The sequence below is a fragment of the Cebus imitator genome, unplaced genomic scaffold (genome assembly GCF_001604975.1).
Source record: "Cebus imitator isolate Cc_AM_T3 unplaced genomic scaffold, Cebus_imitator-1.0 Scaffold385, whole genome shotgun sequence".
In the NCBI taxonomy this organism is placed as follows: Eukaryota; Metazoa; Chordata; class Mammalia; order Primates; family Cebidae; genus Cebus; species Cebus imitator.
The window spans coordinates 2,907,049-2,934,911 of NW_016107700.1; the positions used below are offsets into that span (position 1 = coordinate 2,907,049).

A 27,863-nucleotide genomic window follows, 5' to 3' on the forward strand; every position below is an offset into this window, starting at 1 on the left:
TTTTTGTATTTTTAGTAGAGAGGGGGTTTTACCATGTTGGCCAGGCTGGTCTTGAACTCCTGACTTCAAGTGATCCACCCGCCTCAGCCTCCCAAAGCTCACAGGTGTGAGCCACCGCGCCAGCCACACATCACCATATTAAAAGCTCAGGAAGGTCCTGCAGGAGCAAAACTTTCTTAACGTGACTCCTCCAGTATTTTCCCCACTTATTTGGCCATGGAGTCTTATTTGTGTGTGGGTGTCATCCCATTACCATCCCTCAGAGGAGCTCTGATCCACACTTTGGGAAGGGCTGATACAGGAGAAAGGGCCAAAGTGTGATTTTCAGTTTTCAGGGAGCATCTTGCAGGTGTCAGGGGTCTTCCATGTTACCCTCTCCCCACCCAGCATGCCACATTAGCCTTTGGTTGGACACCCGCAGTTCTCTGGCCAAACACCTCAAGCTGGTCTCTACAGCTCGACTCGAAGTTCTGCCCTTGCCTGGCCCCAAGCGGCAGAAGGATGCGGGGAGGAGACTCACAGGGGCAGGGACGTTTGAAGGACATGTCATCCTTGGAGCAGAACAGCGGAGCCAGCCTGCCCACGGGCACAGCTCTGACTTCTCGAAGGGAAGACCCCTCCACTCACCTGCAGAGACACAAACAGGCAGGTGTTGGGGTGCCCATGCCACTTGTGCCCATGCCACAGCCCCTGCAGGCTGGGTGCTCACATCTCCTGAGCTGTCAACCTCTGGGAAAGAGGATGGTGACTTCTTTGAGAGCACGTGTCCAGTGTGGGCAAGGGCCTGGGGGACCTCTGGGCTGTGGAATGGGGAGAGGGTCACAGGGGTGGCACAAGTGTGTGCTGGGGTCCCAGTGGTGGGTAGTGGTGGGGAGGAGATTGCTGTCTCGGGTGGATCCTTGAGTGGGAATTAGAGGTGCCAGGGTTTTTCTGTCTCATGATGAATGTGTGAGATCCACTGTCTCAGACAACTTCAATGGACCGCGTCATCCTGAGCCACTTGGAACTATCAGGGCTGGGACACTGAAACCTGGAGAGGGTGAGGGGCTAGGTCAAGGTCTGACAGCTGGCTTTGGGAGACTGTTCACTGACATCTAGCCCACATCATATTATTATTATTACTCCAACATAAATAAGATGAGAATGTTCTTTTCATTCTCATTTTATAACAGAGAAGTTGAGGCTCAGAGTGGTTATGCAGCTTGCCCAAGGCCACACAGCTTCTAACTACTGGCTGAGACTTGAGTTCAGGTCAGTTTGACTCCAGAACCCCCACTGTCAGCCAGCACAATTCTCTAGAAGGCATCTCTGTATTAAATTATTGATTCAGAAACAAAGGTCTACAGAATGAAAATGCTTCTTTCTCTCCTTCTCTGCTCCCCAGTGTGAACCTGATGAACACGTGGATGTCTAGAGCAGTGAGGGAGTGCCAGGTCACTTTGACTCCAATTTGCAATGGAGGAAACATTTTAAAAAGGTAACTCATGGCTGGGTGCGATGGCTCATACCTATAATTCCAGCATTTTGGGAGGCAGTGGTGGGAGGATTGCTTGAGTCCAGGAGGTCAAGGCTGCAGTGAGCCACGTTCACACCACTGCACTCCAGCTTGGTTGACAGAGTGAGACCCTCTCTTAAAAAAAAAAAAAAAAAAAAAAGAAAAGAAAAGCGATCCATTCTCCTATGCTGCTAAAGATCTGAATTGGTTCAGTCTCTCCTGGTGTGTCCCCAAGGGACATGAGGCTGTAGGAACAGGAGGGACATAAGGTTCTTATTTCTAGGGATGTGGTCACTTCCTTTGCAGAAACCAAACTGCACCTTTGGGGGTTGCTGAGCAGAGACCATGAGTGCCAAGCCCAGTGGGCGTTTGCAGGGGAAAGCTGGCAGCCCTAAAGCCAATGAGAAAAGAGTTTGCCCTTGCAGAGGTCATGAGGGGTACATATGCCTCATCCCTAAAGCAAATTGAGGCTTGTTATCCCTGCTTGGGAGGGGCTATGAAGTATGTGAGAATGCCAAGGCTCAGAGAGGCAAAACGCTGCCAAGAAGTGGCAGAGTTGATATTAGCACTGAAGGATCAGACTTTTGAGCACAGTCTCTCCAAAGACAGTTCTCTGGTTCATTTGTTAACTAGAAAAACCCTGTTATTTCTCAGTGTGCTTTGGCTATGTTTCCCTACGAGGAAGCCTTCTGGACACTGGGGCCTCCAGGTGTGGCTGGCATTCACCAAACACCTGCATGTGCCTAATGTCACCAATGGTGCTGCAACAGACCTTTGAGGCAGGGGACATCATGTCCATAGTGTAGATAGGAGAATAGGCTCAGGGAAAAAACCCATCCAAGGTCACTAAGAAGAGATAGAGGAAGAGCTGTGTGTGAAGGGACCCTGTCACCCCCAGTGCCTCTCACCAGAGACCGCTACCCTGGTGCTCTGGCTGGCCTGCTTCTTAGACACACTTAGGCCAATCATCCTTCTGGACTATTCCCTCTCCCTGACATGCCATTCCTTCCACTTGGCAAACTCCTATGTAGCTGTCAACACCCAGATCAAGACACCTCTTCAGTGGGGTCCTCCTTGACGGCTGGAGACAGAATAATCACTCTGGCTGTGTTTCTGTCACACCTGGATGCCCTTCCAGGACAACTCTGGATCTAAATTATTCTAGACTGGTAGCTCCTTGAGGACGTGGAGGGTCAGTGCGGCCCCTGCAAACTAGCTCAGGGCTGGGAACTAAGGGGAAGTTCAACAGTGCATGGAAACACTAGAGCAAGCGAACCTTGGCCCGACACAAATGCGCTACTGAGGGGTGGAGGCTGCCTATCCAAGGTGCTTGACTTGCTGAAGAGAAGGATCTCTATGCAAAGAGCTGAGATGCTTCCCAGGCACCTTGTTGCCCTTGGTGACCAATGCCGACAGTAGCCAGGGCTGCCACTCCCTCCCTCTTGTAACACCGTCAGCACCTTACACAGAGCCTCCCACTGCAACCTGCCAGCACCCTGGGCTTGCATCCATTGATTCATTTCCCAAGCACCTGCACAGTGTCCCGCAAAACCCTTGGAAAACACATGGAGGGGCTTTGGGGTTTCTAAAATAGAAGCTGGATTTTCAATCTGGCTGCCTGTTTCCTTCTTCCTTTCCCCACTCCAGGATTTCTGCCTGAGGCCGCAGAAGAAAACCACTCCCTGGTGGCATCATACCCTCTGCTAGGATAGTGCTTTGTTGGGGTCATCAAGACAAAGGAGGTGGGTGTGGGGTGTCCAGGTGAGCAAGTGCCCATCCTGGTTTCCTGCATGCATGTGACTGGCGATGCTGTGAGAAGACAGCCATGAGGGGCACAGATGGGCTGGGACTGTGGTTCCTTTGCCAGGGGTTGGGGTCAGGGTCCTGGGTGGGGGTGGGGGCGGGGGCAGGGGTGGGGGCGGGCCCACCCAGCTGCTGGGCCAAGCATGGTCACCTCTTCCCTGCCCGTCCCTCTTTGAGCCCAGCATGCGAGGCTTGCTCCTGCCGGTGACTCATCTCTGACTGGATTGTCTGGCTGGGAACTCGAGGGCGGGCGGGTGGCACTCCAGGCCTTGAAGTGACTGAATGGTGTGTGGCAAATCCACGTCATTCCCACACCCCTTCACGTCCCCGCTCCTGGAATATCTCCACTCTAGGCTCTGCTGTGACACTCAGAGTTGGGCAGGGGAGTGTGTGTCTAAGGGGGGAAAGCCTGGGTCTGCCTAGGCGCTGGTGACAGGGGAGCCTTGTGGCAGAGGCTCACAGAGCTGGAAGGCCCCAGGAGCAGCCAGCCTTGCTCTGTGGGTGGCTGACAGAGACGGGCTGCGGGGGTGGGCTGGCCTTGTGAAAGAGGCCATGGGATGGCAGTGTGTTCACACAACCCCTGCTCAGCTGCTGCCACATGCTGTCAGCTTCTTGAATCCTCAAAACAAATCCCCAGTTCACAGACGACAACACTGAGACTCAGAAGAATAAGGGGTCTGATGAGGTGGTGAGCCCCCTGCCCCAAGAGGGTTCCTAGGAGGATTTGAAGCAGGAAACTGGCTTGCTTAGCTTTTCTCTCTTTAGGAAGGCGGAGGGCCGTCAGGTGAGTGAGGCAGGAGGAGGGGAGTGTGGGAGGCTGTGGCCAGAGGTGATGTGGCCTAAACAAAGGCAACAGTGACAACGGTGACCGCAGAGGAGGGGCAGAGGCTGCCATCACTGTTCAAGTATTTATTGAAAGTCCCGGCTGGGCGCAGTGGCTCACGCCTGTAATCCCAGTACTTTGGAAGGCTGAGGAGGGTGGATTACTTGGGGTCAGGAATTTGAGACCAGCTGGGCAACAGGGTAAAACTCCGTATCTACTAAAAATACAAAAAAATTAGCCGGGTGTGGTGGTGTGTGTCTGTAGTCCCAGCTACTCAGGAAGCTGAGGCAGGACAATCACTTGAAGCTGGGAGGTAGAGGCTGCAGTGAGCTGAAATTGTGCTGCTGCACTCCAGCCTGGGCAACCGAGGGAGACTCCGTCAGAAAAAGAAAAAGAAAAAGAAAAAGAAAAAGAAAAAGAAAAAGAAAAAGGAAAAGGAAAAGGAAAAGAAGGAAGGAAGGAAAGGAAAGGGAAGGGAAGAGAAAGGAAAGGAAGGGAGGAAGGAAGGAAGGGAAAGGAAAGGAAGGGAGGGAGGAAGGAAGGAAGGGAAAGGAAAGGAACGGCGGGGGAGACCCTGGTGCACTAGATTTCAGGTGCTGGGGACAGACTGGTGAGCAGTCAGACACACTGATAATCCCTTTCTGACTAGGGCTGGAGATGCAATGGTAATGGTAGAGTCTGTGAGCTAACAGCAGGGGAAGGAACAGAGGCAGGGCGTGCAGGTAGGGATTGCACTGTTAGATGGTTAGATACAGTGGCTGCAGAAAGCCTTAGTGAGAGGGTGACAGGTAAGTGAAGACTGGAGGAAGCGAGCTAGGTGGGCAGATACCTGGGGAGAGACGATTCCAGGTAGAGGTAGCAGAGAGAGCAAAGGACCCTGGGGGGAACACGCTTGGTGGGTTTTAGGGACAGATGAATGTGATAGAGAGGGTGAGTCCCTGTGTCTGGCTGGGTGACCAGCAGATGGTGGAGATGGGAGAGATGGTGACTCCAGGTCTAGATAGCCCAGACAAGCACTGGGTCCCTGGCACTCAGTATGGTGCCTCATACATGGGAAGTGCTCAGAGACTGTTTGCTGAATGAATGCATGATGCCATCTTGCAGGGGTTTCATGGATAGATAGGTGTGTATGTGATTGTCTAGAGCCAGAAAGAAGTCAGAAAATCTCAGGGCCTTTGGTCAGTTGCACTGATCTTGAAAGGACGGCATGTGCCTCACCAATGCAGGGTCTAACTCATGACGCTGCAGGCGGGGGCCATCAGGCAGCAGACAACACCTTTCTCCTGTCCCAGGAAGGTCTTCATGTGAGGTGAGACCCAGCTAGTAACTTCTCTAATAGAAAACATATGTTGGCCAGTGTGGATCCCCTCATGTTTGTCATATGTCCACTGAATAAAGGAATCAATGAATTTAGGGGTGGGTAAGAAAAGCAATGAGAGACCAGTGGCAGAGAGGTGGGCAGGAGGCACTGAGTTTGTAAACAAGTAACTTGCTCCTGATACTAGAAAAGGGATCCAGATATTTGACAGCCTTCAAAGCAAGGAGGCCTTCTTTGTTTGTTTTTTGAGATGAGGTGTCACACTCTGTCACCCAGGCTGGAGTGCAGTGGTATGATCTCAGCTCACTGCAACCTCTGCCTCCTGGGTTCAAGCGATTCTTGTGCCTCAGCCTCCTGAGTATCTGGGATTACAGGCATGCACCACCATGCTCTGCTAATTTTGTATTTTAGTTGAGACGGAGGTTTCACCATGTTGGTCAGGCTGGTCACGAGCTCTCAACTTCAGGTGATCCGCCCACCTTGGCCTCCCAAAGTGCTGTGATTACAGGCACGAGCCACTGTGCCTGGCTGCAAGGATTCCTCTGTCTCCATGCAACATTGGTCACATGTGTGCTCTACTGGTGGTGGCCAGGGTGTGTCTGGAGATTACTGGGTCTCCATGTTGCCTTAACTGAGCTGGAGTAGCCCTCTACAGAACCAACTGCCAGCCCCTTCTCCACCATCACAGCCCAAACTTAGAAGGCTTGATTTACTGTCTAACTGCATAAACCAGTCCATCTGAGAATTGTAAATAGGTCCTGACCAAGTGTGTAGAGAAGCCTGATTCAGGGCGCTGAAAATACAAACAGAAACACAGATAAGCATTATTTGTAGCAGTGAAGGTTGGGAGCAAAGCCCAACATCCAATAAGGGAAGATAGGCTGAGCAAACCATAGCACACAGTTACAATGAAATGTTATATAGGTGTGAAATCATCTTTCTTTCTTTCTTTTTTTGAGACGGAGTTTTGCTCTTGTTGCCCAGGCAATAGTGCTATGTTGGCTCACCGCAACCTCTGCCTCCCAGGTTTAAGCACTTCTCCCTCCTCAGCCTCCTGAGTATCTGGGATTACAGGCATGTGCCACCATGCCTGATTTTGTATTTTCAGTAGAGACTGGGTTTCCCCATGTTGGTCAGACTGGTCTTGAACTCCCGACTTCAGGTGCTCTGCCCACCTTGGCCTCTCAAAGTGCTGGGATTACAGACGTGAGCCACCTCGCCCAACAGCGGCTGTGAAATCATGTTTCTAAAGAAATGTTAGGCCAGGTGCAGTGGCTCACGTCTGTAATCCCGACACTTTGGGAGGCTGAGGTGGGTGGATCACTTGAGGTCAGGAGTTTGAGATCAGCCTGGCCAACATGGAGAAGCCTCATCTCCACAAAACATATAAAAATTAGCTGGGCATGGTGGCACAAACCTGTAATCCCAGCTACTCAGGAGACTGAGGCAGGAGAATTGCTTAAACTCGGGAGGCAGAGGTTTCAGTGAGCCAAGATTGCGCGACTGCACTCTAGCCTGGGACAGAGTAAGGCTCCGTTTCAAGAAAAAAAAAAAAAAATACACACACACACAGACACACACACACACACACACACGTATCTCATAAGTCCAATCTAAAGATGATTCTGTGGGGGAAAAAAAGGGCACTAACATGTTCACGGTCACTGTGCTCTCTGGTGGTGGTGGGATTAAGGAGAATTTTTATGCTTTTTACATTTTTAATAATTTTACAATTGTTTTTACATGAACATGTATGACTTTCATAACAACCTGAAAAATCATTAAAATGAAGATTCGAAAAAAACATTTTGTGCTAACAAAATAAAAAGCAATTAAGTGAACAAGTCAGTGATCATTAATTCATTAGAAGTTGTGGGGTTTTTGTTTGTTTGTTATACAGAGCCAGGGTTGCTTAGGCTGGTCTTGAACTCCTGGGCTCAGGTGATTCTGCCTCAGCCTCTGGAGCAGCTGAGACTACAGGCATGTGCCACCACGCCCGGCTGTTCTCAGTGAAGAATGTTAAAGCTAATTTAATTGCCTTTGAACATGTCATTTGTTATTGGAATTTTTTTTTTCTTTGAGATGGAGTCTTGCTCTGTTGCCCAGGTTGGAGTACAATGGTGTGATTTCAGCTCACTGCAACCTCTGCCTCCCAGGTTCAAGGGATTCTCCTGCCTCAGCCTTCCGAGTTGTTGGGATTATAGGGATTAGCACCCTGCTAATTTTTGTATTTTTAGTAGAGACAGGGTTTCACCATGTTGGTCAGGCTGGTCTCAAACTCCTGACCTCGTGATCTGCCTGCCTTGGCCTCCCAAAGTCCTGGGATTACAGGCATGAGCCATCACGCCCAGCAAGAAATATATATATTTATAAATTTACTTGTCATTGAACTTATTGATAAGAAGCGTTATTACAATACTGGAAAAATAATATCCATTGTTTTTAACCTTTATCAAATTATCCCTGGCACTTGAGCAAGTGCTATTTGCCAAATATTTGAGGGAATGGTTTCTGCTATGAACTTAATGTTTTATTTTCAATCTATCTATACACTTGGCAAAAATAATAACAATAATAGACCATATGTTTGTAAAGAACTTTATAATTTTGGAAGGCACAGTAAGTGCTGGGTACTAGTGTAAGCTCTGAGGATATTATAGTGAATAAACCAGTTAAAAGTCCTGTCCCCACAGGGCTCATATTATATCGGTGTGGGCATACAATAAACAAATGAGTAAGATATTTAGATGTTGGGGACAGTAAGGGCTGTGGAGAAAAATGGAGAGAAGAGGGATAGGTAATGAACAGGGAGCTGCTCTTTTAAATCAGTTTGATTACTATTCAAACAGGAAAAAAAGTATCTAAAAATACTATAGCCTGTGGACAATTAACATATTCTTTTTCAGAATGATTGAAGATGTACATGAAAGAATTATTCTAGGCCCAGCGAGGTGGCTCACGCCTGTAATCCCAGCACTTTGGGAGGCCGAGGTGGGTGGATCACAAGGTCAGGAGTTTGAGACCATCCTGGCCAACACGGTGAAACCCTGTCTCTATTAAAAAAAAAAAAAAGGGGGAAAGAAAGAATCATTCTAATAACTGATTACGTGTCATCTAAATTACAATGGGTTAATTATCAATTATACAAATTCAAACAATTATGATGAGTCATAGTGATGGTTTAAGTATTCTATACCTGGCAGAGTTAGATGGTCCTTAAACTTTCTAAGCCTCACTGTTCTCATCAATAAAATGGGGACAATTATAGTTCCTAAATCAGAGAGCTGGTTATCAGAATTCAAAAAGAAAATGTGTACGTTTAGGAAGCAGCCTGTGTGCGACACATATTCACAGTGTCAACACTGCAGGCCATGGCAGAGGTCCGCTGGACATGGCTATGTGCTATCTGTACATGGTTTCTTCATCTTCACACTATTCTGGGAGGTGTATAATGTTTATTTCCATTTTCAAGAGGGAACTGAGGCTTTGAAGGATGAGTCTGCTGTCCAGAACCACATGCTATAAACCCAGGCAGTCCAGCTCCAAAAAATTGCTCTCAGCTGTGACTCGTTTGTGCCTGCTTGCTAAGGGACTGCAGAAGCCCTCCTGGCCTCAGTTTCTCCATTTAGGAGGCTGAGAGCAGATGCTCCTCACCCTGTCCTCTGAGTATTTCCAGGGCAAGGGCTTCAGGCAGTGGCCCTCTGAGGCTGTCTGGCTGGTTACTCCCAAAGCCTGACAGTAATGCCTGCATCCCCGTCACGTTCCCCACTGGCTGTGTTCCAAATCCTGACTGAAGCAGGAGACTCAAACCTAATTAGTTCCTGATTAACTCCTTTGGGAAGATGAGGAGGATTTTGGAAGACACAGCCATGTGACCCCTAGTGGGTGAATGGGCTAGGGGAGGGGGGAGCTACAGAGGAAGAAGAGAGAGGGGGTTTCTGTGTAGAAGGAGTCACCAAGAGGCAGCTCATCCTGCCTGTCTCACCAGGCACCCTGGAAGCCCCCTGGCACCATGTGGACATGTTTCCTCATTTGAGATTCCTCCCCCATCCCTGTTCTGGGTGGCTGGGCCACAGGTGGCTAGGGACCAACATGGGTGTGAAATGGACCACGGCTTTCTTCCCACTGCTCCTGGCTGCCTTCCCACTTCTTGCCACCTCCAGGATCCCAGCATTCCCTCACTAGCCCCTGGGCCTCTGCCCTGCTCTGCTCTGGGTCTAAGGCCCCAGCCGCACAGACTGGGGCAAATCCCTTCCTGGGGACACCCTGCTCTGAAATTTTAAACTCCCAGTCTATCACTGGCTCCATTTCCTCCCAACATCCATTTCCGGTGCATCGAGAGAGATCAAGACTGAGACCCCTCAGGCTGTCTCCCTGGTGCTTCTGGCTGCCTGTCTGAACCATCACCATTGGTGTGTCCAAGCTGCCTGACAGCCTGATGGCTCCTCGGGGAAAGCAATCCTCCACACGGGAGTGGAGGGAGGTGCGTTAATTCCCTTGTACAGAGCTCGAGCGATGGGCGGGTGCCCCTCTCTGGGGCAGCAGACACCAGCCAAGGGCAAAAGGAAAAAGGGTGCGCCTTACAATCAGATGCAGCCTTTTCACCCTGGGTAGCAGGGGAGAACTGGTCTGGGTGGCAGAGAGCCTTGCAGGAGGGAGTGTCTGAGAAAGGGTGGGCCCTGAGGAGAAAGTTCTGCTGTCAATGGCTTGGGGGATTCAAAGGCCCCCTTGGAGGGGGCTAGAAGCACCACTTCAGATTCAGAGGAACTCAATCTCGGCAACTACTGGTGCTGGACATCCCATGACACCTGTAGCCCACTGCAATTGACCACTGGCTGCGTGCCAGGCACCAGGCTATATGCTCCCACCAGCATCATCTCACTTAATCCTCCCAATTCACCTTCACCATGTTTCAAATGAGGAAACTGAGGCTCAGAGAGGTTTGTGTCTTGCCTAAGGTTGTACAGCCGGGAAGTACAGCCATGCTCATGTTCTGGTTGTACAGCCAAGCCCACATTCTGGTTCCAAAGCCCTTAAACATCCTGCTCATAACAGACTCCTGCTTACTTTCAGATGAGGAAACTGAGGCACAGGGTGGTAAAGTCTCTCGTTCCAGCAGAGCAGTTAGGATGTTTGAGTCCAGAGTGGCATGCTCTCACGGCAGGTGCCCATCAGAAATCGTGACTCAAGACCAAGGACCCCTGAACCCCTGTCTCTCGCAGCAGTCACTTGTGCCCTCCCTTTCCCAGCCTGTCCCTGGTCACCCACGCCAGCACCCGCCCCAGATGGAGAGGGCAGCCCCAGGTCCTCACTGCTCTCCAGCCTCCACACTGCAGAGCCCGATGGGGAGAGAGGCAGGGCAGCGAGAGTCAGCCGGGGGGTGGGGTGGGCCCTGCCCCTGGGGAGCCGCGGCGGTGCCACTCAGCGCTGCGCAGTCAGTAGGAGCTGCCGCCTGGTACTCAGCCTCGGGTCCCTCTGACAGCGCAAGGGAAAGTCTGCATCAAAGGGGGAGAAGGTGCGGAGGGCGCGCTCCTTCTCCCGCGCTCGGTGCTGAGACAGAGGCACTGAGACAGGGGCATACCCCAGGCGACTTGCCCGTCGAAGGGTCAAACTTCCTAGCTCAAGGGGGTGGGGGGTGGATTCAAACTCCAAACTCCGCGAAGCCCCAGCCCCTTTCCCCCTCCCACTCTGGCAGAGAGTGAGCCCTAGTTTTCCCTTGTTGGTTGGGTTGCCCAGGGATCCCCAAAACCCAGGGCGCGGAGCTGAGGAGGCTGTCATGGGTTCCCCACACAGGGTGGATGTTCGTCGGGGTCTCAAGTTAGGCAGAAACCTTGGATACCTCCTCTTCCCCGCGGCCCGAGGGCGCGCTCGAGGTCAGCCTTGGCTCGCGCAGCTGGCCCGCACAGGGTCGAGGGTCCGCGGGAGACCCGGGATCCCGCTCCGTTCCGAACGCGCTGCGGTTCCGCTCCGGACCGCGCATCCTCCAGCCCCGCGCACGGAGGCTCCGCGCGGCGCGCCCCCGGGTGTGTCGTTCGTGGATACCGCAGCTGAGCGCCGGGGTAGGGGACAGGGACCCCCCGCCCGCCCCTCCCCCGCGCCGCCCGGCCCCACGCCCCTTACTCGGCTTGGCTGCTGCGCTCCGCTCCGTGCGCCGCAGCGCCGGCTCCAGCTTCGGCTCCAGCTCCGCTTCCCGCTCCGGCTCCGGCTCCCGCTCGGGTTCCCGCTCGGAGGCCACTGCGCTCGGGCGCCACTGCGCTCGGGCTCGGGCTCGGGCTCGGGCGTAGCGGGGGGCGCGCCGCTCCGCCTCGCCCAGCTGGGCGCGCAGGGGCGGGGCCGGGCGAGCCGGGCCGACCCGCCGCCCGTGATCCCGGGCCGAGGCGGCGGCGGCGGCTTCCCAGGCCCCGGCCCTGCCCTGCCGCAGCCCCGCCCGGCCACCCGTCGTCTCCGCGCCGCCGCCCACGCCACCGTCACCGGCTCCGGCCCCCCTCGGCGGCGGCGCGGCTCGCGGGCCTCAGCACCGTGGCGCTGCGGCCCGGGTCACTCCGAGATGGGGGGACGAGGGTGACGGGGGAGGGCCGAGCCGCGCCCCTCTGCGCACAGCCAGCCCGACACCCACACAGCGGCAGGCGGGGCAGGGCGGCGAGAAGGCCGGGAAATGCGGGAGGCCGGCGCACCAGCCAGACGTGTGAAGAGGACACACAGGCATGTGTAGGGAATGACACACGGACGCGAGCGGGGAGCCACTGACACGTGCAAAGAAGGGTAGACAAACGAGGTATCAGGAAAGGACAGCCAGACAGGCTGGACCGAGACTAGGCTGGGGATTTAAGCAGGGGACCCGTGTCGCGGGAAAAGAGCAAAGGGCAGGATGGAGAGGGGGACCCAGCGTGGATGGGTCGCTGGAAGGGGCAGGCGAGGCTGGCAGGGCCTCCCGCTCGCAGTTGCTGGCAGGTGAGTTCTGGGATGCTAGCTAGGCCTGGCTGAAGGCTTCCCTCGGAGCCACCAGCAGGCCTGGTTCCTTCACCTTCTCACCCTCCCTGTGCCCCTGTTCCCCGCTGCCCAAACCTCAGGGCAAGGAGCTCAGCCCTGGCAGGTGGAAGCCTGCCTCCGTCCGGGTTCCGGGCTTCCAGGACCTGCTCTGTCCCCACCCTGCTTTGGGGCTTTGGACGAATCCCAGCCCATCTTCCAGGCCTCCCTGTCCTCATTAGGATATTGCTCCCTATGATTGCAGCCCTACTGTGTTGGGGTGCTGTACAGCATCCTGGAGTTATTTAACCTCCGCTACTTGCCTGGGAACGCCAAGGAGGGCAGTCTGGGTAGTGCTGCAGGGGTCTGCACAGAGCGGCTGTCAGTGGATTTGCTGCAGGAATTGATGAAATGTGTTGTTGCTAATACTCTCTGAATCCCTACTGTGGATGAGGAAACTGGGGTTTAGGAGGCAAGGGAGGTCAAAAGCTGGGTTTGTTTCAAAACCCCAAAGGCTTGTCACTGGCCAGAAAGTGATTCTCAAAAATAAAACATGGTGACAAAGAGCTGAACATGTTGATGCTAAACCCTGGGGAAGCAGTGAAGCCACGGGGATGGTGTGGAAGGGAAAGTTGGCCAGGGACTGGGCCTGCAGGGAGGATGGGGCAGAGCAGGCTCCAGCAGAGAAAACAAACCTCATTCCACCCCAGTCCTGCTAGTCATCAGGTCTGGCGCTTCCCTGGGGCCAGGCAGGGGGAGCTGCATGGCCTAGGGCTTGGGTGTGGGAGGACATCTCCCAGCCTCCTCTGGTAACCGTTCAATCTGGGCTCTGCCCCCTGCACTGCTTACCCCACCCCTCCTGCAGACTGGGGCTGTCATGGGGGCATCTGCTCTGAGTAAGGGATGAGACCAGAAGAAAGGGAAACATCTCTCCGAGAACCGAAGAAGGGGACCTGAGAGACCCTTTGTCCAACCTCATGCATTTGTTTTATGAATGAACAAATGAGGGATCAGAGAAAGGAGGGGAGAGACTAGGACTGGAGTGCTAGGACCCGAGGCTGTACGACTCCCAAGCTAGGGCTGCGCCCACTGTATAGCCTTGATCTCTCTGAGGACACCTGCTGACCCTTTCAGGATGGGTATTCTAATTGTTGAGTGGTTTTGCCTGTAAGCTGCTCCCTTTGGCAAGACTGCCTGTGTGTGTTGTGGCGGTGGGACCGGGAGGAGGGGACTAGGTATATGTGTGTGTGACACACATATAGTGAGTCCTTGTGTAAGGTCCTAGCCCTAAAGAGTCCATTCCCCTTCACTCCCTTATTTGTCCATCACTGGCCTGGCCTTGCTCCTCAGACTGGAACCCAGAACTGTTTTCCAGAGGTGTTGGGTGTAGCTTCAGGGAGCTGGCTTATGACTGCGTGCCTACCAATCGCTGTGTGCCTGTGTATCTATCCGCAAATATATGTTAGTGTAGGGCACTTGGAAAACACCAAAAGGAGAAAGAAGAAAAGAAAAGCCAGTCATTGTGAATATTTTTGTTTTCCTTCCCTTTTGCTTGTTTTTCTTTACTTTTCCTTTCTCTGTTACCTGCTTTCCTTTCTTTTTACTTATGTAACTCTACAAGTGTCCTTAAATGGAGTGAGCTTGCTGACTGATATCTCTTCTCCTATGTCACACTTTTAGTGGCTGCCTAGCATGGCATCAGGTTGTATTGCATTTTTTTTTAACCAATCCCCTATTTCTGAGCATTTAGTTTGTTTCCATTTTTCATACTTCTAAACAACACTGCAATGGACATCTTCATGGGTAGGCTTGTGGATGTCCATGACTATTCCTTACATCTCTAGGTATGTTAGTTTTGAGAGTTTCTTCTGTGTAGGGTCAGATTTGCAGGAGGGGCATCTCCTGGGTACCAGGGAGGGACAGTGGTTAGGCCTAGGGATAGGTAGGGATGCTGGATGGAGGAGTCTAAGGCTAATCAGGAAGTGACATCTCAGGACAGTGAGATGCCCAGAGAGTCCTCAAGGGCTGGGCTGTGTCCTCATGAGTCCTCATGTATTTTGTATTTTTAGTAGTGATGGGGTTTCACCATATTGCCCAGGCTGGTCTCGAATTCCTGACCTAGAGTGATCTGCCTGCTTTGGCTTCCCAAAGTGTTGGGATTACAGGTGTGAGCCACCAGGCACATTCTGGGGATTTAATAAGCCCTTGTCAATGTATCTCCTGGCTGGAGAGGCTAGGTCAGTGATATGGTTTGAATCCGTGTCTCATGTTGGAGGTGGGGCCTGATGGGAGGTGATTGGGTCGTGGGGCCGGATCCCTGATGGCTTGTGCTGTCCTTGAGATAGTGAGTCCTCATGACTCTTGAGGACTCTAGGACGTGAAGGACTCTTCCTAACATGAAGCCCTAGAGTGTGCTTCATGTTACCCCAGCCACTCACAGGGAATCCCAGTAAAAGTCTTTCCTGTTTGCAAAGAACAGGATCTATAATGTCATTCATCCCAAACAGAGCCCATGGCAGGGAGATGTTGGAAGGGTCTCTTGAGCCTGATCAACTCACATCTCCCTACCATCCTTCTTTAAAATGTCTCTGCTTTACCCCCTTTCACTCCTCCCTCCCCGTGATGGTCAACTTGTCAATTTTATTGTTGGGTGGTCCTTCTGATACTAAGGGTGGAAGAGGGGAGAGGGAAAGACTCTCAGGATGGCCTGGTCTCTGGGTGGGCTATCTGTCTACAAAACCCATCAGACCTTTCAGGAAGGTTACCTCTTGCTAATATACCTTTTCTACAGAAATAGCATATCATGGTACTATGTCAAAAGCGTCTTCCTAGCCTTGAATTACATTACAAAGGACCCAGATCTCTCTATTGCGTTGGCCTTGAAGCTAGGGAGCCTACTATACCCTAAAAAGAGAAGAAGGAAAACCTATCCCACCAGGTGTGGGAAGGTATTTCCTCTTTCCACCTGTGTTTTGCTAAAGGTCCCTTGATCATGTCTTGGTAGTGGTAAGCGGAGATATAGGAGGAGACCCTGATTCGTGCTTAGGGGTGGGAGGTTGAGTGGAAGGGACAGGCAACAGGGCCTCCGAAAGCCCTCAGACTCAGAGGTGACAGCTGAAGTAGAGGGAGGAAACTCAGGGGCAGGGAAATATCTGAAAGCCCTGGAATATGCATCCAGGAGCCCCTCGCTGCTGAGAGCTGGAAGAGCTTTGTGCTTTTACACCCACTTTATAGATGGGAAGACTGAGGCCTTGAGAAATTAACTGACTTTTCAGAGACATACACCTGGCTAGAATTATGAAACAGGTAGAATTACGAAACACCTTAAATTAGGCAAAAAAAGATGAGAAGGCGTCCGTTTTAATTAGATATTAGCTCTTACCTGTTTCTGTCAGAGTTTGTGCCTGTCGTGGTCTCTGAGCTATTTTATGTTTTGTAAGTTACAGAAAACTGGTAATAATGCAAACTATTCTTGTCCAATGAGACGCAAATGAAGTTTGTCGGGTGATATCAATTGGTATCTTGTCAGGGGTGGGTGTGCTAAACACTGTACATAGACACGTGCTCCTTGGATTCTTCTTTGAATTATGTATAATATCTTACTGGTTTCCTCATCAAGGAGTCAAAATCTTTGATATGTGCACATTTTATGTTGGTATGACATTCATGACTTTATTTTTTAAAAAACATATCTTAGTGGGCTTGGAATTTCATCAAATGGGTCTGTCTTACAGCAGAGATTTGTCTTTTGTGGGAGGCATTAAGGCACTGGGTCTTCAAAAGAGAGGGATATCAGTGTCGGCTGAGTCAATCCTAGAGGGCTCTCTGGAAGAGGGAGCCTTTAGGGTTACAAAAGGATTTATAGAGTGAGACCTGAAGGTAGAGGGCTTCCCAGGTAAGAGGGCAGGGTCTCGGGTCAGAAAGGAGTAAAGCGGCAGGTAAAGAGGCCTGTCTGAACAAAGGGTGGGCTCTGAGGTTCCAGGGGCCAGATGGGAGATAGGAGTGAGACTCCAGGTAACAGAGCCTGCACTTGACGCTGTGGGCAGCAGAGAACCACTGCAGGCTCTTGAGGGAAGAAGGGACTTAATAAAATGTACTTGCTTAGAAGGCTGGTCTCTCAGGTCCTAGACCATTCTGGGGATTTTTCTTTTTCTTTTTGAGACAGAGTCTCACTCTGTCACCCAGGCTGGAATGCAGTGGTGTGATCTTGGCTCACTGCAACCTCCACCTCCTGGGTTCAAGTGATTCTCCTGCCTCAGCCTCCCAAGCAGCTGGGATTACAGGTACTTGCCACCACGCCCAGCTAATTTTTGTATTTTTAGTAGAGGTGGGGTTTCACCATGTTGCCCAGGTTGGTTTCGAATTCCTGACCTCAAGTGATCCGCCCCCCTTGGCCTCCCAAAATGCTGGGATGACAGGTATGAGCCACCACACCTGGCCCATTCTGGGTATTTAATAAGCCCTTGGCACCATTTCTCCTGGCTGGAGAGGCTAGGTCAGTGATATGGTTTGAATCTGCGTTTCATGTTGAAAGGTCATCCCAGATGTTGGAGGTGGGGCCTAGTGAGAGGTGATTGGGTCATGGGGGCAGATCCCTGATGGCTTGGTTTTGTCCTCGAGACAGTGAGTCCTTGTGAGATCTGAGATCTGGTTGTTAAAAGTGTGTCCCCCACGCCCTCACTCTCTCTCTTGCTCCTGCTTCCATCATGTGACACCTACTCCCTCTTCACCTTTCGCTGTGAGTAAAAGCTCCCTTAGGCCTTCCCAGAAGCCAAGCAGATGCTGGTGCCATGCTTGTGTAGCCTCAGAACCATCAGCCAAATAAACCTCTTTCCTTACAAATTACCCAGTTTCAGGTATTCCTTTATAGCAATGTAAGAACAGCTTAACATAGCCAGGCTGTCCCTTCTGTCTCCCCATAGAAGGGAAGCCTCCCTTCCAGGACCCTGGCCTGGGTCTCCAGGAGCTGAAGTGTAAAAGGGAGCTCTCCTCTCCTACCCCCAGGGACCCTTCTGGGGAAACTTATTTCTGGGCCTTCTTGAAGATCGCTGTTCACGGTAGAGTTTATTTCAGGGTAAGTGGCTGAGGGCTGAGCGGGACTGCATATAGAACGTTCTGCTCCTGCTCCCTGCCCAGTCCTGACATCTCCTCAGAGAGGTCTGACAATGTGTTGGTTACATTACATGTAGCCTTTAATTCCATCCTCCCAACATCCTGAGGAGGTGGGTAAGATTGCCTTCATTTTTCACATGCCCCGGTGAGGTTTATGGAACTCAAGTAGCTTGCTCAAGGACACATAGCTAATTAGGAGCAGAGTTTCTCCCTAAGCCTGCCTCAAACTTTTAAAACACACATGCTGAATGAAGAGACCCTCCAAACAGGCTTTGTGTATGCAACATGGCTGTTCATTCACTCGGGTGCCAGCAGGCTGAGTCTGAAGAGTTGGCAGAGGGCGGTGGGATGGGAGTTGGTTTTATAGGTTTGGGGTAGGCAGTGGAAAGTTACAGAAGTTACAGTTTAGGGTGGTTTTTTCCAAGCTGGGAGGGGGTTGTAGGTTTGCAGGCTGGGAGGGGGTCGTAGGGTGTGGAGTCACAAGATTGACCAAGGTCGGTTACAAAGTCCAATGGCCTTATCAATTGGGGCAGGAATAAGAAACAATAGAAGAACCTCTCAAAGTTAAGTAGGTCCTACAGGGGTTGATCATTTCTTCCTCTTCGTGGTCTTCCAGTGACTTCAGATTTTCCAGGAACTCATCTGGAGTGTCCCTGCAGATCACAGAGGTTAACATGGTGTCCATGGAGCCATCAGTCAGCCCAAAACACCTTACACAAACAAATTAGGCCAAAATAGGCAAAATCGCTCCTTTGTGGGGCTCACTGCCTAGAGTGGGTGATACACGTTAGTCAAGGAGTCATGGGGTAGATGTAAAGTCGCATCGATAAGGTGGCCACAAAGGTCTGACCTTGCCAGGGTGTGGGGTGAGGCCAGGGCTGATTTTCATCGTGACAGCAAAGGTGTTAGAATATTTTAAGCAATGCTAGAGAGGCAAAGAAGCAGACCTGCATTTTGAAAAGACAACTTTAGTGGTAGTGAGGAGATGGTTGGGGGCAAGACAGAATGGAGGCAGGGACTGAGCATGGTAGCTCATGCGGCGGCTCATCTCAACACGTTGGGAGGCTGAGGTGGGAGGATTGTTCGAGCCCAGGAGTTTGAGACCAGCCTGGGCAACATTGTGAGGCCCCATGTCTTTACAAAAATAAAAGTAAAATAAAAATTAGCTAGATGTGGTGATGCCTGCTTGTGGTCCCAGCTACCCGGGAGGCCAAGACAGGGGGATCACTTGAGCTCTGGAGATCAAAGCTGCAGTGATCTGTGATTGGGTCACTGCATTGCAGCTTGGACCCTACCTGAAAAACAGAGAGGAGGCAGGGAAGCTGGCTAGGTGGTGGTCACACTAGCCTAGGAGGGAAGCAATAGAGATTTGGGGCTGGAGAGAGATGGACTAGCTGGAGGGACACATTGGCAGTAAACTCAACAGGACTGGGTGATGTCTTGGGAATGCAGATTGAGGAAGTGAGAGGAGTCAAGATGCCTAGAATTCTAGTGGTATTGCCAGTCACCAAGGAACAGAATGCTAGAAGGGAATCAAATGTGAGAAAGGAGAATCTGAGTTTGATTATATACATGTTCAATTTCAGGAGTCCTCCACAGGTAGCAGAATTCTTGAGAGGAGTCCAGGTCACAAAGACAATCTAAGGACTAAACCCTAAGCCTAGGTAGAACTGATTGATCCATCCATCCATCCTCCCATCCTCCTATGGGTCTGCCTATCCTTTCTCCATCATCCTATCACCTATGCATTTATCCATCCGTTCACCCATCTGTCCTCCCACTTACCCACCTAGGCCTCCTCCCATCTCTCAATTCTTCCTCCCTCCCTCCCTCCTTTCCTTCCTCTCATGTTACCACCTTCCCATCCTCCTACACATGCATTTATTCTTCCTCCCATTCACACACTCCTCATCTGTCCATTCAAATGCCCATCACCCATCCACTTACCCCATCTGCGTCTATCCACCCATATGTCCCATGTGTACTAGCTGATGCTCACTACAGCCCAAGAACTCTGCTGTGAACTGACGAAAAAAAAGGATACAGATAAAAAGGTCCCTGCCCTCTAGTAGCTGACAATGTGTTAAAAGAAGCAGATGTATAAACAGATGATCCCAGAACAATATACTTTCTGTGCCAGACATGTGCTCAAAGAAAGAACATTTAACCCAATCTGTGGAGGTGAGAAAAGGTCTCTTTGAGAGTGTGCTTCTTGAGTTGAGCTTAAAGTTCAATCAGGATTTCATCTATGAATGGGATGCCATCAGTGAGATGTTCCAGGAGAGGAACAGCTTGTGTGTACAGTGGTGGAATAGGTGTTGAGAGACCAAGGTGATTCCAGGGACACAGGTAACTTGGAGTATTGGGAGCAAAGTTGGGTGTGAAGGAATGGTGTGTTATGGGGAAATACAGGAAAGGCAGGTTGTAAAGGCCTTGAATGACAGGGTGAAGGCCTTGGGAGCCATGTCAGGACATTAAGAGGGGTGGCATGGTCAGGTTGGTGTTTTAGAAAGATCTCTCTGATGGCCGTGTGGGAGATGAGTTGGGGCACATGGTTGCAGGGGGAATCAAATGGTTCAGCCTCTGCAGAATGAGAACTTAGGATTCTCTAGGTCCAGCTTCTGGGGTCAGCCCAGGCCCCCATATTTGGCCTGGACCCAAAATCACTTCCTTTGCCAAGGCTGAAGTCAGGACAGCTGGGCTGAGATTGTGGGCAGCAGGAAGGTTCAGGGGCTCTCTATTTTCAAGGTGACGTGCAGTATGCCTACCAAGGGCTTTAGTCTGTGATCATCCTTCTCCTGATCTAGGGTTGCCATGGACTTTAATCAATTTCTCACTGGCTTCTCTGTCAAGGTCACCATCGCGTGTCTCAGTTCCATGCCCCACTTTTCTGCCTCTACAATTTGCATCCACAAAACCCATTAATTTCCCATCAGTCATGCTGCGATGTTTCTTCTAGCCCAGTGAAATCTCCACCCAGATGGTTTGGAAGTGACACCTGACAGTGCATAGCCTAGGTGGAGCAGCTACAGTGAGTCAGACATGACCCCAGCCCTCAAAAAGCCAGCAGAGAGGCTGGGGCAAAGACAGATGTCCCATTGGCTTGGACAGATGTCCCAAGGAACACTGGTGAGAGGAAGGCGAGGCAGCTCGGGCTGCAGAGAGTTGGGTGGGTTTGGGCTCAAGTCTTTGCTCTGCTGCACTGAATATGTGACCTTGGGCAAGTCACTTTATTTCCTCAGAGCCTCCATTTTTTCATCTGTGGAATGGGAAAAAAAAATATTGACCTGACTTCATTAGATTTATTTATTGTGAGACAGGGTCTCGTGATGTTGCCTAGGCTGGTCTCGAGCTCCTTGTCTCAAGCAATCCTCCTGCCTCAGCCCACCAAGTTTCTGGGACTGTAGCTGTGAGCCACTGTCCCTGGCTTAGTTTAGTTTAGGTGTTTTTTTTTTTTTTTTTTGTAGTAACTAATGGGAGCAAACTTAGGCCATTTTAACAAAAAACGGAGAATTTACTGGAACCCAAGTCTGGGCTCTCTGAGGCCTTGGTGTGAGAACGAGAGAAACAGGAAACTAGGTACGACTCTGCCTCTTGTCTCTGTGCCTCTCTGCTTGATCACTTAATTTTTTTCTCCCTGTAGACCTTCTTTTTCTATTGTTTTGTATTTTTTTAAAAAAGCCCTCACTGCAGCTTGAGAATGAGTTTACAGGCAGGATTAACTGGCCATCTTTCAACCACAAGCATAAATTCCCAAGAAAGAATCGAATTGGCCAAACTGCACCCCTGGTCCAATCAGCTGTGACCAAAGGGTGGGGTCATGTAGCACAAATATGGCAGTTTGTGGACATGTGCATTAATCGTTTTCGGAGAAGGCGGGACTTGTGAGTCTGGCAAAAACCCCGAAGGTGTTCCCCGTGTCCTCACATGTTCGTTGGGAAGATTAAACAGGATAACGGATGTAAATATTTGGCACAGTGCCGTGTGTAAGCTAAGGGCTCGATAAATGGTAGCTGCTGTTATTCATTCATTGCTATATTTGATAAGCATTTATTGAACGCCTGGTTCTACTGGATCCTACAGTAAGTCCTGAGGATGAGAAAGACTGGGTGACACAGACAGAACTTGAAAAATGAGAGTAATTCAAGTAAAGCTATTTCAGAGGGCTGCCATCAGGATTGCATGTAATGATACATGCAAAGTGTTTAGTACAGTTCCTGACACACAGTAACGTCTCAATAAATGTTGCCTACACATGTCAAATGTCTATTTGTAGAAGAGCAAAGAAAAAACATTTCTTATGGCTTTTCTATTTGTTTGTTGCTCCCCTGGCCACAGGACTAAGACATCTTTGGTTACAAAAGTAGATTTCATTGTTCAAAATAACGTCAGCTGCCAGACTGACAGTTTTCAGATGTTGCATTTGAGTCTAATTCAAAAGTTTACAAAAATAATGTTGGCATCTCTGAACTCAAGCACTTAAATGAAGTATTACCAAGAATTAATGCAGATAAAAATACCCACGTGCAACCTGTGATCATCTTTATTTTTCTGACCAAGAATGAATGAACCTGCACATCTACAGGAGAGTAAATTGTGGTACAGTCACAGGATGGGAACATTCCACAGCAGTGAGAGTGAACATTTACAAATACAAGCTACTATATGAATGACTTCCAAACACCGGGTTGCACTAAAGAAGCTAAATGCTGCATGATTCCATTTGTATAAAGTTCCAAAGCAGGAAAAGCAGATCCATGAGATTGGAGTCCGAGCAGTGTTTACCTTTGGAGTGAGGTGGTGACTAGGAGTGGGAGACTTGCTGGTCATGCTGTTTCTTGATCGGGGTGCTGGGTACATACACAAGTGTATTTTATTTGTGAAAACTGGCAGAACAGTACACTTCTGTGCATTTTAATGTATGCATGTTATACTTTAATTTTTTAAAAAGAGTTTCTTCTCTTTACGCGTTTGCCCAGCCAAGGCAAGAGAGTTAGGGCTACAGCCTAAAGATGGAGGAGGAATTTGGGATTCCAGGCAGAAGGGGCAAAGGGAAAGGAACTAATATTTATTCAGTCTGTGGGAGAACTTTCTTTCCAGGCTTAGTAACAAAAGTAGTTTCGTTTCTTCCAAAACCAGTGTTTATTGTATTTATTTGGAACTATTGCTTGACTGTTGTGAATCTTGCAACAGACAGTGCTTGCCTCTGCAGTGACTGCTACTTAAAGTCACATTTTTGGGGCCCACCTCTAGCAAGTACAGGAATTGTGCCTTTCAGTATCATCCTGGGCTTTTTCTTTAATTTCCTATCCTCATTTTCCTTTGTCCCAATTCATTCACTTATTTTTTGAGATGGAGTTTTGTTCTTGTTGCCCAGGCTGGAGTGCAATGGTGTGATCTCAACTCACTGCAAACTCCTGGGTTCACGCGATTCTCCTGCCTCAGCCTCTTGAGTAGCTGAGATTACAGGCATGCACCACCACGCCTGGCTAATTTTGTATTTTTAGTAGAGACAAAGTTTCACCATGTTGGGTAGCCTTGTCTCACACTCCTGACCTCAGGTAATCCACCACCTCAGCCTCCCAAAGTGCTGGGATTATAGGCATGTGCCACCATGCCCGGCTAATTTTGTATTTTTAGTAGAGATGGGGTTTCACCATGTTGGCCAGGCTGGTCTCGAACTCCTGACCTCAGGTGATCTGCCCGCCTTGGCCTCCCAAAGTGCTGGGATTACAGGGGTGAGCCACCACGCCCAGCCTCATTTATTTTTTTTAAATCAGGGAGTGAATCAGGACAAAGGAGACACACTCCTTTCTGTCCTGGCACTCTCTCCCAGAGTTCCTGGTGACTCTTGGGAAGTCAAGAATGTCTCCACATTCAGCACACAGTCACAACACTCAGAGGAACAGGGAATCCCTGAACCCAATGCCACGAGGCTGCGGTGAGGGGATGGCTGCAGGGAGTGGGGGCTCCACCTCCCTCTGCGTCTACTTCTCTTAAGCAGGCACCAGGAGGCTGAGTCTCTCTGCTATTTGTTTAGAGCCATCCATGATGGACCTGAAACGCCCTGGGGAAGTTGTTCCAAGGAGAACGTTAATCATGTCACCTTAGCACTGGAACAAGCAGGCTTCCTGGCCTGGAGCAGTTGAGCTTTTGCATACAGGGAATGGCAGGGCAGCCTGAGGGCAGTGGAGGCTCATGAATAGGGTCCTGTGGGGAAGAAGCTGTTTTCTCAGCATCTCTACTTGGATTATTGCCGTGTTCATTTTCACTGTCACACAATGTACCTTCTGCCCCCGAAAGCAGGGCACAGACTGGCCTCACTATAACCTCTCCTCAACTCAGACTCTCGAAAAAAAAAAGACATCTTTCCACACTGCAGCCTCTGATTTAAGGCTTCCTGAAATCAAGCCACACCCTTGCTGGAACCTTCCGGGGGCTTTCCATTGCTACAGAATCGAGTCCACAGGGCCTTGTCGCAAGCAGTCAAGGTCCTTTCTGATCTAGTTCCTGCCCAATCTCTAGGTTCTATTCCAGCCACTCTCCACCTCAACTCCTGGGCTCTAGCACCCATCCCCACTGCTCTGGAGGCTTTTCTGATCTTGACTCCCTCAGGTTCAATGAATAGCTTCCTCATCTGAGGCCTCATAGCACACTTCACATTGCAAAATGTTGGACATCACATCCAATTTTCTTTTCTGTTTGTGCATACTTGCTTCCCTGTTTTTGAGCCTTTGGAGGGCAGGAACTGAGTCCTGCCTTCTAAAGGACTGTGGACTTCAGTACTGTGTCCCTAGCTCGATATGTGGTTCAGGGCTCCAGAAACATTTGCTGCAAAAATGGAGTTGGATCATGAAGATACCAGTGATTGTGCTGGAACAAGAGGCTGCCTCCTGAGGCCCTTCAGGTGTGTAGGCCTATCCGCCCTTGTGCTAAATGGCTCCGACTGCTGCACTAATCCTTTCTCTCCTCCTGTTACTCCCAGCTCTCCTCCTTCTTCCGTTTGAGATATCCAAGCTTCACCGAAGAACTGTAGGTTTCTAGAGAGAACAAAATCCATGATTGCTAAATAAATAAGCCACATTCATGGCCAATTCAGCAAAACCAGGTTTGGTGGGAATGACTTCATTCTTACCAGGATGTTGCTGGCTGCCTGGAAGTCCTTTAAAAGACAAAATAAAACACCCTTTAAAAGATACTTTTAGACTTACAGAAAAATACAAAAATAATGTAGAAAGTTCACGCATACCCTTCACCCAGCTTCCCCTAATGTTCAAAAGTTATGTAACCATGGCACAATGGTTGAAACCAGGAAATTAACACTGGTACGATGATGCTATTATTGTACTTATGTAAATTTCACCAGTTTTTCTCTAGTGTTCTTTTTCTGTTTCAGGATCTGATTCAGGATCCCGCATTGCTCATAGCTGTTGTGTTTCCCCAGACTCTTCCAATTTGCCACAGTTCCTGATTCTCTCCTTGCTCTCATGGCCTCTGATGAGTCATGATCAGTTCTGCAGAAGCTTTCTGTTTCTAGTTCCTGGTTGGCTTCCGGGTGACTGAATTTCCTGGAGGCCTTCCTGTAGGACGGGTTCGGAATGAGTGCTTCTTTTTGTTTCCTCCTCTCATTCTCCTTTCTTCCCTTGGGATTTTCCAGAGCAAGAGTCAGTTAGAGAGGAACGCATGATGAGGAGGTGATTAGAGTGTCTTGACCTTGGGTGTTCGTCTCACTGTCATAGTCAGAGTTCTGGCTCCCATCTGCAGTTGATTATGCAATTAGCCATGCACATTGACCTCAGGATAGACACAGATTCCTTCTCGCTCCTCCTTCACTGTATACCTTTCTCCATTCCTGCCTCTACCAGTTGTCTCCTTTGGTTGCAGGTTAGAGGAGGCCCCAAGCTGGTTGGGCCTGGAAGGCGTACTTCCTTGGAGTCATGTGTTCTGGGATCTCTGGCAGGCCTTTTGGGGGATATGGGAAGTGGATTTGGGAAGGAGGTCTGTGTGATGAGGCTTATAGCCCTGATGCATGCACTTATGGGGTCATGTGGCCCATGAGGTTAGGGACAAGTGCAAGGGCCTTGGAGAGAAGTCAGCTGTGGTAACAAAAGGTCCCACAGCTCAGTCCCATCACATTCAGAAAGTTGTCCTCCGATGAGCCTGGGCCTTTCTGAGGGAAAATGGAAGAAGAGGCGAGAACCAGTTCAAATGAATTCATTCAAATATTATTTCATCCATTGACTGCAACAAGTCCTGGTTGGTTATTATTATTATTGTTTTTGTTGTTGCTATCATGATTTTGTTGTTGCTAGGTATAGGGCCATGGGATGAATCAGATGTAGGCCAAGCCCTCAGGGTGCTGAGAGAGAGACAAACCACAGAAGATCTCAGCCATGTGACAAGGGCTGTGTTGGAGGGATATGTTAAGTTTGTGGAAACAGAGAGAGGCGAGTGACTTAGTTGTGACAGGCACGGTCAGTGGATGGGGCAAGTCATGCTAAAGGATTTAGAAGGGTTAGGCAGGCAAGTAGGGAGGGGACTGGTGCTCCAGGAAGAGGGAAGAGCATTTGCAAAGTCCTGGAGTGGAGAGGGCCTGTGGCTACTTGGAAGAGCTGCAAACTCCCCACTCTCACTCCTTCATGCATTTATCCATCCACTTGCTTTGGGCCAGGCACTGTGCTGGGCACAGGAGCCACTAAGGTGAGGCCAACCTAGCTCTGCCTTAGGATCTCAAAGTCAGAGGAGGGAGACAGACAATTATTACAAGAGCAGAAATATACATAGATGCCTTGCAGAGGAGGGAGGATGGTACTATGGTCTAAACATCTCCCCAAATTTATTTGTTGAAACTTAATCCCCATTGTTGTGATATTAAGAGGGAGGCCTTTTAGACAGTGATTAACTCAAAACAGCTCCACCCTCATGAATGGATTAGTGCCTTATTAAAGGACTGGAAGGAACCAGCTTAGGCTGTTTTTGCCTTTTTGTTTTCTGTCATGTGAGGAGGCAGCAGGAAGGTCCTCACCAGACAGTGAATGCTGTGCCTTGATCTTGGACTTCCCAGCCTCTAGAACTGTGAGGAATACATTTCTACTGTTTATAAGTTACCCAGTCTGTGTGTTTTGTTACAGTAGCATAAAAAGACTAGAACAGATGGGCAGGGACGTCTTCTTAGAGGAAGTCTTTGAGTATTCATTTATTCAACAACTATGTAGTGAATGCCACTTATGTGTCTATACTCTGTCTATACCACAGAGACTACAAAGTGAATCATTGTGGCACTTTCATCCTGAGAGTGTTTCAGTCAGCTTAGGCTAAGTTATGTTGTGGTGACAAACAAACCCCAAATATTGGTAGCTTATGACAATGAAGGTTTATTTTTAGCTCATGTTATCTATTCATTGCTGGTAGCAGAGAGAAGAGAGATAGTAGAACCATACATTGGTTCTAAAGTTTCTGCTCTGGGGTGGCATGAGTCTCTTCCACCTACATTTTATTTGACAGGATGAGTCACGTGACCAAGTTTGACGTCAGTGCATCAGGGATACATAATCCTCCCACGGAGAAGGGCAATGAATATTTTGACCAATAATCATACTCTACTATATGTCTGAGTAAAGGCTAATAACTCAGTCTGCCTAGAATGTATGGGATAAGGGTGGCTACAACAATAAAAAGATTAAGAAGTCAAGGAGAAGCGACATCGTGTGGGGCCTTGGGTACCAGGCTGAAGAGTTTGGGTCCCATCGAGTGTCAGTGGAGAGCCACTGAAGATATGAAGAGTTCTGTTGAGTTTTAAGCAAAGGAGAGCAAGGTCTTATTTATGTTTTAGAAAAATCATTTCAGTAGCTTCAGGAAAAGGCTGGCCTAGGGGTGGGGGTATTGAGGCCAGAAATAAGAAAACAAACTGAAAAGTTGTGAGAATACCACAGTAGAGCGAATGAAGAATGCTCAAACTAAAGTTGGAACAGTAAAGAAGGAGAGGGCTTCTAGAGCTGTTAGGAACAGAATCAAGGGAATTCTTTGGCCCATTGTTCAACAGATATTTTAGAAACAAAGAATGAATGAGACTGGGCATGGTGGCTTATGCCTGTAATCCCAGCAGTTTGGTAGACCAAGGTGTGTAGATCACTTGCGGCCAGGAGTTGGAGACCAGCCTGGCCAACATGGCAAAACCTCGTCTCTACTAAAAATATAAAAATTACAGGTGCATGCCTGTAATTCCAGCTACTCAGGAGGCTGAGGCATAAGAATCGCTTGAACCTGGGAGGTGGAGGCTGCAGTGAGCCAAGATCACATCACTGCACTCCAGCCTGGGTGATGGAGTGAGACTCTGTCTCAAAAAA

The 27,863-nt window shown here is 49.8% G+C and overlaps 1 protein-coding gene across 2 annotated transcripts in view; it reads right to left on the minus strand.

Annotated features, from left to right (window-relative positions):
• BEAN1 (brain expressed associated with NEDD4 1) overlaps positions 1 to 11,698 on the minus strand; it is a 57,555-nt gene extending 45,857 nt beyond the window's left edge. Inside the window, exons 1-2 of one of the 2 annotated variants that reach the window (XM_017508045.2) lie at positions 11,560 to 11,698; positions 521 to 627 (exon numbers count right to left, since the gene is read on the minus strand). In XM_017508045.2, coding sequence (XP_017363534.1) covers positions 521 to 545 — 25 coding nt within the window. In that variant the 5' untranslated portion in view covers positions 546 to 627; positions 11,560 to 11,698. The remainder of the gene's footprint in view (positions 1 to 520; positions 628 to 11,559) is intronic. The other variant, XM_037731162.1, reaches the window with a different exon arrangement.
• Positions 11,699 to 27,863: the final 16,165 nt, after the last annotated feature.